Source organism: Mesoplodon mirus, assembly GCF_964341445.2.
Source record: "Mesoplodon mirus genome assembly, chromosome: 11".
Classification (NCBI taxonomy): domain Eukaryota; kingdom Metazoa; phylum Chordata; class Mammalia; order Artiodactyla; family Ziphiidae; genus Mesoplodon; species Mesoplodon mirus.
In genome coordinates, this window is record NC_138987.1 from 46,564,188 (window position 1) to 46,577,863 (window position 13,676).

Consider the following 13,676-nt stretch of genomic DNA (forward strand, 5'->3'; position numbering starts at 1 on the left):
ATCATCATGTTTATGGCTTCCTTTGCTGTGCAAAAGCTTTTAAGTTTCATTAGGTTCCATTTGTTTATTTTCGCTTTTATTTCCACTTCTCTAGGAGGTGGGTCAACAAAACCTTGCTGTGATTTATGTCATAGAGTGTTCTGCCTATGTTTTCCTCTCAGAGTTTCATAGTGTCTGGCCTTACATTTAGGTCTTAAATCCATTTTGAGTTTATTTTTGTGTATGGTGTTAGGAGAGTTCTAATTTCATTCTTTTACATGTTAACTGTCCAGCATTCCCAGCACCACTTATTGAAGAGGCTGTCTTTTCTCCATTAGATATTCTTGCCTCCTTTATCGAAGATAAGGTGACCATATGAGTGTGGGTTTATCTCTCGGCTTTCTATCCTGTTCCGTTAATCTATATTTCTATTTTTCTGCCAGCACCATACTGTATTGATTACTGTAGCTTTGTAGTATAGTCTGAAATCAGGGCACCTGATTCCTCCAGCTCCATTTTTCTTTCTCAAGATTATTTTGGCTATTAGGGATCTTTTGTGTTTCCATAAAATTGTGATTTTTTTTGTTCTAGTTCTGTAAAAAATGCCATTGGTAATTTGATAGTGATTGCATTGAATTTGTAGATTGCTTTCGGTAGTATAGTCATTTTCACAATGTTGATTCTTCCAAACTAAGAACATGGTGTATTTCTCCACCTGTTTGTAGCATCTTTAATTTCTTTCTTCAGTGTCTTATAGTTTTCTGCATACAGGTCTTTTTTCTCCTTAGGTAGGTTTATTCCTAGATATTTTATTCTTTTTGTTGCAATGGTAAATGGGAGTGTTTCCTTAATTTCTATTTCAGATTTTTCACCATTAGTGTATAGGAATGCAGGAGATTTCTGTGCATTAATTTTGTATCCTGGTACTTTACCAAATTCATTGATTAGCTCTAGTAGTTTTCTGGTAGCATCTTTAGGATTCTCTATGTATAGTATCATGTTATCTGCAAACAGTGACAGTTTTACTTCTTCTTTTCCAATTTGGATTCTTTTTATTTCTTTTTCTTCTCTGATTGCTGTGGCTAAAACTTCTAAAACTATTCTGAATAATAGTGATGAGAGTGGACAACATTGTCTTGCTCCTGATCTTAGTGGAAATGGTTTCAGTTTTTCACCATTGAGAACAATGTTGGCTGTGGGTTTGTAACATATGGCCATTATTATTTTGAGGTAAGTTCCCTCTATGTCTACTTTCTGGAGGGTTTTTATCATAAATGGGTGTTGAATTTTGTCAAAAGATTTTTCTGCATCTATTGAGATGACCATATGGTTTTTCTCCTTCAATTTGTTAATATGGTGTATCACATTGATTAATTGCATATATTGAAGAATCCTTGCATCCCTGGGATAAACCCCACTTGATCATGGTGTATGATCCTTTTAATGTGCTGTTGGATTCTGTTTGCTAGTATTTTGCTGAAAATTTCGCATCTATGTTCATCAGTGATATCGGCCTGCAGTTTTCTTTCTTTGTGACATCTTTGTCTGGTTTTGGTGTCAGGGTGATGGTGGTCTCCTAGAATGAGTTTGGGAGTGTTCCTCCCTCTGCTATATTCTGGAAAAGTTTGAGAAGGATCAGTGTTAGCTCTTTCATAAATATTTGATAGAATTCACCTGTAAAGCCATCTGGTCCTGGACTTTTGTTTGTTGGAAGATTTTTTTAAATTTAATTTTATTTATTTTTTTATACAGCAGGTTCTTATCATTTATCTATTTTATACATATTAATGTATATATGTCAACTCCAATCTCCCAATTCATCACACCATCCCCACCCACCACTTTCTCCCTGTGGTGTCCATACGTGTTGGAAGATATTTAATCACAATTTCAATTTCAGGGCTTGTGATTGGTCTGTTTATATTTTCTATTTCTTTCTAGTTCAGTCTTGAAAGGTTGTGCTTTTCTAAGAATTTGTCCATTACTTTCAGGTTGTCCATTTTATTGGCATATTGTTGCTTGTAGTAATCTCTCATGATCCTTTGTATTTCTGCAGTGTCAGTTGTTACTTCTCTTTTTTCATTTCCAATCCTGTTGATTTGAGTCTTATCCCTCTTTTTCTTGATGAGTCTGGCTAATGGTTTATCAGTTTTGTTTATCTTCTCCAAGAACCAGCTTTTAGCTTTATTGATCTTTGCTACTGTTTCTTTCATTTCCTTTGCATTTACTTCTGATCTGATGTGTATGATTTCTTTCCTTCTGCTAACTTGGGTTTTTTTTGTTCTTCTTTCTCTAATTGCTTTAGGTGTAAGGTTAGGTTGTTTATTTGAGATGTTTCTTGTTTCTTGAGGTAGGATTGTATTGCTATAAACTTCCCTCTTAGAACTACTTTTGCTTTATCCCATAGGTTTTGGGTCGTTGTGTCTCCATTGTCATTTGTTTCTAGGCATTTTTTGATTTCCTCTTTGATTTTTTCAGTGATCTCTTGGTTATTTAGTAGTGCATTGTTTAGCCTCAATATGTTTGTATTTTTGACAGTTTTTTTCCTGTAATTGATATCTAGTCTCATAGCATTGTGGTCAGAAAAAATATTTGCTATGATTTCAATTTTCTTAAATTTACAAAGGCTTGATTTGTGACCCAAGATATGATCTATCCTGGAGAATGTTCCACAGCACTTGAGAAGAAAGTGTATTCTGTTGTTTTGGATGGAATCCTATAAATATCAATTAAGTCCATCTTCTTTAATGTGTCCTTTAAAGCTTATGTTTCCTTATTTATTTTCATTTTGGATGATCTGTCCATAGGTGAAAGTGGGGTATCAAAACCCCCTACTAATATTGTGTTACTGTGTATTTCCCCTTTTATTGCTGTTAGCATTTGCCTTATATATTGAGGTGCTCCTATGTTGGGTGCATTAATATTTACAATCGTTGTATTCTTCTTGGATTGATCCCTTGATCATTATGTAGCGTCCTTCTTGTCTCATCTTTATTTTCAAGTCTTTTTTGTCTGTTACAAGAGTTGCTACTCCAGCTTTCTTTTGATTTCCATTTGCATGGAATATCTCTTTCTGTCCCCTCAGTGTCAGTCTGTATGTGTCCCTAGGTCTGAAGTGGGTCTGTTGTACACAGCATATATACAGGTTTTGTTTCTGTTTCCATTCAACCTGTCTATGTCTTTTGGTTGGAGCATTTAATCCATTTACATTTAAGGTAGTTATCGATATGTATGTTCCTCTTACCATTTTCTTAATTGTTTTGGGTTGGGTTTTGTAGGTCTTTTCCTTCTCTTGTGTTTCCTGCCTAGAAAATTTCCTTTAGCATTTGTTGTATAGCTGGTTTGTGGTGCTGAATTCTCTTAGCTTTTGCTTGTCTGTAAAGCTTTTAATTCCTCTGTCAAATCTGAATGAGATCCATGCTGGGTAAAGTAATCTGGGTTGTAGGTTTTTCCCTTTCATCACTTTAAATATGTCCTGCCTCTCCCTTCTGGCTTGCAGAGTTTATGCTGAAAGATCAGCTGTTAACCTTATTGGGATTCCCTTGTATGTTATTTGTTGCTTGTCCCTTGCTGCTTTTAATATTTTTTCTTTGTATTTAATTTTTGATAGTTTGATTAATATGTACCTTGGCATGTTCCTCATTGGATTTATCCTGTATGGGACTCTCTGCATTTCCTGGACTTGATTGACAATTTTCTTTCCCATATTAGGGAAGTTTTCAACTATAATCTCTTCAAATATTTTCTGTCTCTTTTTCTCTTCTTCTTCTGGGACCCCTATAATTAGAATGTTGGTGTGTTTAACGTTGTCCCAGAGGTCTCTGATACTGTCCTCAATTCTTTTCATTCTTTTTTCTTTATTCTGCTCTGCAGTAGTTATTTCCACTATTTTATATTCCAGGTCACTTATCCGTTCTTCCGCCTCAGTTATTCTCCTATTGATTCCTTCTAGAGAATTTTTTTTCATTTATTGTGTTGTTTGTCATTGTTTGTTCACTCCTTAGCTCTTCTAGGTCCTTGTTAAACGTTTCTTGTATTTTCTCCATTCTATTTCCAAGATTTTGGATCATCTTTACTCTCATTACTCTGAATTCTTTTTTAGGTCCACTCCATATTTCCTCTTCATTTGTTTGTTCTGGTGGGTTTTTTACCTTGTTCCTTCATCTGCTGTATATTTCTCTGTCTTCTCATTTTGCTTAACTTACTGTGTTTGGGGTCTCCTTTTCACAGGCTGCAGGTTCATAGTTCCCATTGCTTTTTATTGTCTGCCCCCAGTGGGTAAGGTTAGTTCAGTGGGTTGTGTAGGCTTACTGGTGGAGGGGACTGGTGCCTGTGTTCTGGTGGATGAGGCTGCATCTTGCCTTTCTGGTGGTCAGGTCCTGTGTCCAGTGGTTTGCTTTGGGGTACCTGTGAACTTATGATTTTAGGCAGCCTCTCTGCTAATGGGTGGGGTTGTGTTCCTCTCTTGCTAGTTATTTGGCATGTGGTGTCCAGCACTGGAGCTTGCTGGTCCTTGAGTAGAGCTGGGTCTTAGCATTTATATGGAGATCTTTGGGATCGCTTTCACTGACTGATATTACGTGGGGCCAGGAGGTCTCTGTTGGTCCAATGTCCTGAACTCAGCTCTCCTACCTCAGAGGCTCAGGCCTGACACCCAACAGGCACACTGAGACCCTGTCAGCCACACAGCCAGGTATGTGGGAAGTTTCTTGCCTTTTGGGAAGTCTGAGGTCTTCTGCCAGTGTTCAGTAGGTGTTCTGTAGGAGTTGTTCCACATGTAGATGCATTTTTGATGTATTTGTGGGGAAGAAGGTGACCTCCACGTCTTACTCTTCCACCATCTTAAAGGTCCCCCAGCTATTTAAAACTTGATTCTAGAACTCTGACTTTGAAGCTTACATTCTTAATTATTGTACTACCCTGCTTCTTTTGATAATGTAAATGGGCTAAAAAATAAAACATCAAACCCATGCAAAATTTAACCTAGAATTCTAGCTTGCTATTTCATTAGTTTTTCTAGGCTATCAAATTATATTTTTTATCAAGTTATTTGAAAGTAATTCTGTTTTTTGAAAGTAATTCTTTTTTGAGCTAATATGTATAACTGTTATTCCTACTTTTTCAAAAGTATGTTTTATGTTGAAATACTACAGTACAGAAGTTTCTATGTTTTATCTAATTCTCTATGTGTTGCTTTAGAGAAAAAAGTGTATTGGTAAGACTGTGGGTCTGAAAATAAATAAGTTTGTGAAACCTACTTCTCAAATTATTACATTTAATGTAAGCTGAGAGCTTGACAGGAGAATATTTCTGTCATGAACTTTACATAGATTTAGATTGACTATGGCCTCAGGGACACATGTACATTAAAATATGACCCCCTCAAAAAAACTGTTTTCAAATGCTAGCAGCAGACTTAGTAAAAAGCTTAGTGTGCTGCATGAAATATAACATAAGCAGAAAAGAGCATGTCAATAATGGAAAAGCAACAAAAGCTGTAAACTCCATCTTTACTTATGTGCTATGTTCCAACAACAGCATACATTCAAATTAAACCCAAATTTATTTTTTAAAAATTAATTTAAATACATGAAAAAAACACAAATTATAGACCTTACCTCCTTCTCTTTGAACTATATGATAGAGGTGAACATTATGTAGAATACAATCTAGATCGTGGTCTGTATAGCCTTTATCATGCATGTCATCCACTGAATCTGGATAAATGACTTGATCCCGAAGACTTCCAAGAGACATGTACGGCCTGTAAAACACCAAGAACACAAGAATCTTAGTACAAAATCAGTTTAGTTTACTCAATGTGACATTCTGGTGGTCTGAAAACTCCAGAGCAGACTTTAAATACCATATTTCTAGGATTATATTTATTACTTGGTGATGAGTATTTCTCTCTCAGGTGTGGCAGGATAAAACACTGTTATATTCATGTAAAAACATATAGAGACATAGCCACAAGAAAAGTTTCTACAAGAAATACTTGGATGTTTTCAGCAGAGAAATACATACTTGTTCTGTTGTATTTTATAAATGTTGCTTCTGTATTTCATCTAAAACTATTTGGGTTAAACATAAAATTTGAGGTTTTGACCCAGCAATGTGAACAAACAAAACTTAAAAAGTATCATTCACAATAAGAGAAATGCAAATTAAAACTATACTGAGTTTCTTACTTATCACATTGGTAGAAGTTCAAAATTTGACAACTCACTCAATTGGCAAGTCTATGGAGACACAAGGAACTTTCATACAATGTGAAAATGCAAAATGGTACGACCCTTTGGAGAGAATTCTACAAACCAATATATCATGTGGTCTTTGACCCACTTCTAGGAATTTATTTTAAAGATATACTTCCAAAAATACACAGCCATTCACAAAAAAAATGTGTAAAGTTATCCATTACAGCATTCTTTGTAATTGCAAAATATTGAGAACAACCTAAATGTGCATACGAAGGAGACTGACTGAATAAACTATAGAACCTGAACTATGCAGCTATAAAACAGGATGTGGAAGATCTCTATGAATTGATATAGGGTGATTTACATAATATATTGTTAAGTTGAAAAGCAAAGTGCAAAGTAGATATATAGCTGGGTTTCTCAACAGTGGTATTATGGAGATATTAAATCAGATATTAAATCAGATAATTCTTTGTCACTGAGGTATATCCTGTGTATTATAGAATGTTTAGCGGAACACTTGATCTCTACGCACCAGATGCTACTAGCATCCACTGCATCAGTGACAAAAAAAAAAAGTCTCCAAATATTATTTTGTCCCTTTAGGGGACAAAACCACCCCCATTTGATAGAACCACTAATATGTAGTATACCACTTCTATGTAAAATGAAAGCAAAATAAGAAAATATAAATCTGTCTGCTTATATTTACAAAAGGAAACAGTAAACCAGAAACTAACGAAATCAGTTACCTATAGGAGATGGGAGGAACAAGGCAGAATAGATAAGGGAGTGAAAAGGCCTCTTTAAGAATACTTTCTATATAGTTTTTACTCTTAGAATCATGTTAAAGTGTTATTATTTTTTTTAATTTAACCAGTAAAATGAAGGAAGAAACCCTAAAATTGAATACAAACAGAAACAAATGAACTGAAAAGTATATCAAATGAATAACATAACCACATAAAACGGGGAGGAGGGACTGATCCAAGTAACTTTCAAATTTGGTTACATAATTTCAGTTGAAAACCAAAAGAACCACAAAGAAACCTTAAAACTAATTGTTCATGTTTCTTGTTGCTATAGGCGTAGCAATTCTGAAACTATGTTGTAGGATTGACCAAGTAAGTAAACATTTTAATAACGTCAGGAGGTAAGCTTCTCCCTGTGGAAGAAGGAAGATACAAATATGAAATGTGGGAAGGTGAGAAAAATATACTGTAATGTTTAATTTGAATTAGAGTATCAGCATGAGTTCATAATTTTTTGAACAAAAATCTATTTCCTCAATCTGTGTACATTTGCTGCATCCTGATACTATCCTTTGAGAAGGTCACAACAGCATTTAGGAAGTATAGAGGGTTGAATCGTGGACCTCAAAGATATGTCCAAGTCCTAACCCCTATTATTTTTGAATGTGATCTTATTTAGGAAAAAAAAAAAAAGGTGTTTGCAGATGTAATTAAGTTAAGGATCTTGAGATAAGATTATCCTGGATTAACCAGATGGGTCTTAAACCCAATAAATACCTTTAAAGAAGAGGAAAAACACAGGGAGGAAAGTCATGTGAAGACAGAGGCAGAGATTGGAGTTATGCAGTCACAAGCCTGGCACCACTGGAAGCTGGAAGAGGTAAGAAAAAAATCTCCCCTTGAGCTTCCAGAAGGAGGGTGGCCCTGCCAACACCTTGATTTTGGACTCCTGGTCTCTAGACCTGTGAGAAAATAAATTTCTGTTGTTTCAGACCAGCAAGTTTTTGGTTTCAGTAGATCTTGGAAACTAATGCAGGTAGTATTATTGCAAAAAAAATGTGTAAACTGTATTGTATCATTAGGAAGCTATCAGATAAACCCAAATTGTGGGACTTTATGAATATACAACAACAACAACAGTCCTGCACTCATTACAAATATCAATGTCATAAAAGACAAAGAAAGGCTAAGGAATTCTTTCACATTAAAAGAAACTAGAGCAACATGGCAACTAAAATATAATGTATGATGATGGACTGAGAAAAACAAGTTATTATAAAGAATAGTACTATGACAATTGGCAAAATTTGAATGTGGAAAGTTGTTGGAGGAGGTAATCAAGAGGACTTCACTGCCAGTTGACCTGTGAGCTGGACCCAGGCAATCTGACGCTCCAACCCCCTTCCCTGACCTTGGAATGTATGCTCAATCCACAGTTCCCACAGCCGCTAACTATTTTCAAGGACACAAAGTTGAGGGAGCAATGTGGTGTTGAGACCATATGGATGGTATACATGACCGAACCCCATTAAGGCCTCTATATAAACATTTAAGATTCTGGTGGATAGAAGTGGAGAGGCTCATCTTGAGGCTGCCCATGACAAGCCTCAAATGTAAATTCCCTTGCTTATTAAACCTGCCATCCACCAATCTGGAGTGGTCTGCCTCTTTCTTCTGTCTCTTCTTGCCCTCTGTGTACAAGGGCTGGTTTGAGAACCAAAAAAAGTATGTTCAGATAATATTATATCAGTGTTAATTTTCATGAATTTGATCATCACACTATGTCTATGTTAGAGGCTATTCTTGCTCTTTGAAAACACTGTTCCTCATTGAGCAACATGGGTTTGAACGGCATGGGTCCACTTATACATGGGTTTTTTTCAATAGGAAATATTACAGTACTTTACAATCTGTGGTTGGTTGAATCTGCAGACGTGGAACCGTAGATATAAAGGGCCGACTATAAATTATACATGGATTTTCAACTGTGCTGGGGTCAGCGCCTCTAACCTCTGCATTGCTCAAGGGTCATACACCCTAAAGAAGTTAGGGGTGAAGATTTATTTATAGCAACTTACTTAAAAAAAAAACAATGTGTGTGTGTGTGTGTGTGTGTGTGTACAGAGAGAGAATTAAAGGTTTTAAATACAAACTGTGTTTGTAGATCAATTCTCTACCTATTTTCCCATAACATGCAAATGATTTAGTTGAAGGATAGATAGCACAAAAATTTATTTTATAAGAGATTTAACTAATATTTGAAAATCAAAATATTTATATTTCAATTATACATATATTCATTCAAGTAATAAGATTCTCAATGGAGTCTTCGCAAATATAAGGAATCTCTAGTCATATTTTTAAAATTGAGATATAATTCACATTATAAAATGCACCCTTTTAAAGTGTAAAATTCAATGATTTTCAGTATATTTACAAGCTCATGTAAATATCACCAGTATCTAATTCCAGAACATTTTCTTCACCCCCAAAAGAAACTCCATACCTAAGAGCAGGCACTCCTAGTTCTTCCCTCCTCCCAACACCTGGCAATCACTAATTTACTTTCTGTATCTGTGGATTTGCCTATTCTGGAAATTTCACATATTTTCATATGTATGAGTCACACAATCTGTGGTCTTCTTTCTGTCAGCATAATATTTTCAGGTTCACTCATGTTGTAGCATGTAGAAGTATTTCATTCCTTTTAATATCTGAATTAAATTCCATTGTATGGATACACCATATTTTGTTAATCTGGATATTTCAGTTGTTTCCACTATTTGGCTATTATGAATAGTGGGCATACACCTAGGAGTGGGGCATATGGTAACTCTGTTTAACTTTTTGAGGAACTGACCAATTGTTTTCCCAAGTGGCTGCATCATTTCTAGTCACTTTTCTTCTACCATATTCCATATGTCTTCTCCTGCTCTCTGATTTTCTTCCTTCTCCAGTCTAACCATATATTTTTTAAAAACAGAATTAGGACAAAAACTTATTTGTTTATTTCCATCATTTTAAGCATTTATATAATGTGATGTTATCTTAAATTAATATCTGGTAATAATAACAGTAGCATAAAATAGATACTGACTATCAGGGCCAGTGAACAATTTTTTAGTCGGTATCCTGAGACTACTAAGAAGAAATACAAGGAAATATTAGGAGTCAATACTTTAGCTAACTTACAAAGTGATGCCAGTTCCAACTTAATGTAAATCAGAAGTATAGATACCCCTAGCATAAACCCCAAATATAATTCAATCCACAGAACAGCCATGACACAATACATAACTGAGACTGCAATGATTGAAATACATCTGAACATTCGTTTCAATGGTGTTTCTACAGGATTCCACCATAAGACTTGATTAACTGGAAATATTTGATGAAATTATATTTTATATCTACATTTTGGGAAAGACAGTATAGAGTCATGGTTGTGATAATAGGCTTTGGAGAGATGGTTCTGGACTGGAATCCCAATCTCACCGTTTACTAGCAATGTGACCCAAATTCTGAGCTATAGTTACATCATTTGTAAAGTAACTCACTTTACTGCATTTGTTATGAGGATTAAATGAAGCAGTAGGTTTTTTTTTTTTTTTTTTTCTGTACATGGGCCTCTCACTGTTGTGGCCTCTCCCGTTGTGGAGCACAGGCTCCAGAGCACAGGCTCAGCAGCCATGGCTCACGAGACCAGCCGCTCCACGGCATGTGGGATCCTCCCGGACCGGGGCACGAACCCCTGTCCCCTGCATCAGCAGGCAGACTCACAACCACTGCACCACCAGGGAAGCCCCGAAGCAGTAGGTTTTTATAAAGCAATGTAGAGCACTTGGTACAGTACTACAGGCACGTAGTAGACATTCAATAAACCATTATGGAGACAAAAAAGTTCATTTCAACTTAGTTATCTACCTATGTGAAAGGGCAATATCTTAAAAAAGAGCATAAGTTTGTTTTCTATGTCTGTGTGTCTGTTTGTATTTTGTAAATAAGTTCATTTGAAAACAAACTTATGGTTACCAAAGGGGGAAGGGGAAAGTGAGGGATAAATTAGGAGTTTGGGATTAGCAGATACAAGCTACTATATATAAAATAAATAAACAGTAAGGTCTTACCATACAGTACAGGGAACTATATTCAACATCTTGTAATAACCTATACTGGAAAAGAAAATGCCACACACCTATAGTCAATTTATCTTTGATGAAGGAGGCAAGAATATACAATGGGAAAATGACAGTCTTTCAGCAAGTTGTATTGGGAAAGTTGGACAGCCACATGTAAATAAATGAAGTTAGGACACACCCTCTCACTGTACACAAAAATAAACTCAAAATGGTTTAAAGACTTAAACATAAGACATGACACCATAAAACTCCTAAAAGAGAACATAGGCAAAACATTCTCTGACATAAATTGTACCAATGTTTTCTTAGGTCAGTCTCCCAAGGCAATAAAAATAAAAACAAAAATAAACAAATGGGATCTAATCAAACTTACAAGCTTTTGCATAGCAAAGGAAACAATAAACAAAATGAAAAGACAACCAACAGAATGGCAGAAAATATTTGCAAATGATGTGACTGACAAGGGCTTAATTTCCAAAATATACAAAGAGCTCATTGAACTCAAATACAAAACCAAACAAACCCTAGCCAAAAATGGCCAGAAGACCTAAATAGACATTTCTCCAAAGAAGACATACAGATGGCCAATAGGCACATGAAAAGATGCTCAAAGTCACTAATTATTAGAGAAATGCAAATCAAAACTACAATGGGGTACCCCCTCACACCAATCAGAATGGCCATCATTAAAAAGTCTACAAATAACAAGGGCTGAAGAGGATGTGGAGAAAAGGGAACCCTCCTACACTGTTGGTGAGAATGTAATTTGGTGCAGCCACTGTGGAAAACAGTATGGACGTTCCTTAAAAAACTAAAAATACAATTACCATATGACCCAGCAATCCCACTACTGGGCATATACCCTGAGAACACCATAATTCACAAAGACACATGCACCCCAATATTCATTGCAGCACTATTTACAATAGCCAGGTCATGGAAGCAACCTAAATGCCCATCGACAGATGAATGGATAAAGAAGTAGTGGTACATATATACAATGGAATATTACTCAGCCATAAAAAGGAACAAAATTGGGTCAATAGAGACGTGGATGGATCTAAAGACTGTCATACAGAGTGAAGTAAATCAGAAAGAGAAAAACAAATAACGTATATTAACTCATATATGTGGAACCTAGAAAAATGCTACAATGAACCGGTTTGCAGGGCAGAAATAGAGACAGATTTAGAGAACAAACGTATGGACACCAATGGGGGAAAGTGGCAAGGGGGGCGGGCGTGGTGGTGGTGGTGGTGTGATGAATTGGGAGATTGAGATTGACATATATAAATTAATATGTATAAAATGGATAACTAGGGCCTCCCTGGTGGCGCAGTGGTTGAGAGTCCGCCTGCCGATGCAGGGGACACGGGTTCGTGCCCCGGTCTGGGAGGATCCCATATGCCGCGGAGCGGCTGGGCCCGTGAGCCATGGCCGCTGGGCCTGCGCGTCCGGAGCCTGTGCTCCGCAACGGGAGGGGCCACGACAGTGAGAGGCCCGCGTACAGCAAAAAAAAAAAAAAAAAAAGGATAACTAATAAGAAACTGCTGTATAAAAAAAATAAAATTCAAAAATTCAAAAAAAAAAAAGATACATGAACCCCTATGTTCATAGCAGCACTATTCACAATAGCCAAGACTTGGAAACACCCTAAATGTCCATTGACAGATGAATGGATAAAGATGTGGTTTATTTATTCCATGGAATACTACTCAGCCATAAAAAAAATAATGAAATAATGCCATTTGCAGCAACATGGATGCAACTAGAGATTATCATACTAAGTGAAGTAAGTCAGAAAGAGAAAGACAAATACCATATGATGTCATTTATATGTGGAATCTAAAATATGACACAAATGAACCCCTCTATGAAATGGAAACAGACTCACAGACATAGAGAACAGGCTGGTGGTTGACAAGGGGGAGGGGTTTGGGGGAGGGATGGAGTGGGAGGTTGGGATTAGCAGATGTAAGCTTTTACATATAGAATGGATAAACAACAAGGTCCTACTGTACAGCACAGAGAACTATATTCAATATCTTATGAAAAACCATAATGGGAAAGAAATAAAAAGAATGTATAGATATGTATGAATGTGTGTGTGTGTGTGTGTATATATATGTATATATATATATATATATATATACATATATATATATCTGAATCACTTCAATGTACAGCAGTAATTAACATTGTAAATCAACTATAGGTCAATTTAAAAAAGAATATATATGTAACTGAATCACTTTGCTATAACCAGAAACTAACATAACATTGTAAATCAACTATACTTCAATTTAAAAGAAAAAAGCAGATACAAAAGAATTTCTATTTAGCCAGCTAAAAGACATGTGGTTTTATTCCCATAGTAAATTTTTATTATTCTCAACATGATTAATAAATAATACATAATTACCTAGATTTTAGAGAGTATATTCTGTTAAACACTTAAGTATCTCGTTTACCCAGAAATATTTCTTTTAGTAACTGGAGCACCACTTAGTTCACTGCAGCAATTTATGGGACCTCAAAGGTATCAATATGCATAAGGCTGCCAAATGTTTTCTTTGTAAAAGGAATTTGAAGAAGCAAAACTT

At 35.8% G+C, this 13,676-nt stretch overlaps 1 protein-coding gene across 5 annotated transcripts in view; it reads right to left on the reverse strand.

Moving 5' to 3' along the window:
• The window catches only part of ABCD2 (ATP binding cassette subfamily D member 2), a gene marked incomplete at both ends in the record, with an annotated part of 79,403 nt that overhangs the window by 31,610 nt on the left and 34,117 nt on the right, over window positions 1-13,676 (reverse strand). For all 5 annotated transcript variants that reach the window (XM_082636323.1, XM_082636320.1, XM_082636322.1 and 2 more), the window contains one exon: window positions 5,598-5,743. In XM_082636323.1, the coding sequence (XP_082492449.1) occupies window positions 5,598-5,743 (146 nt within the window). The remainder of the gene's footprint in view (window positions 1-5,597; window positions 5,744-13,676) is intronic.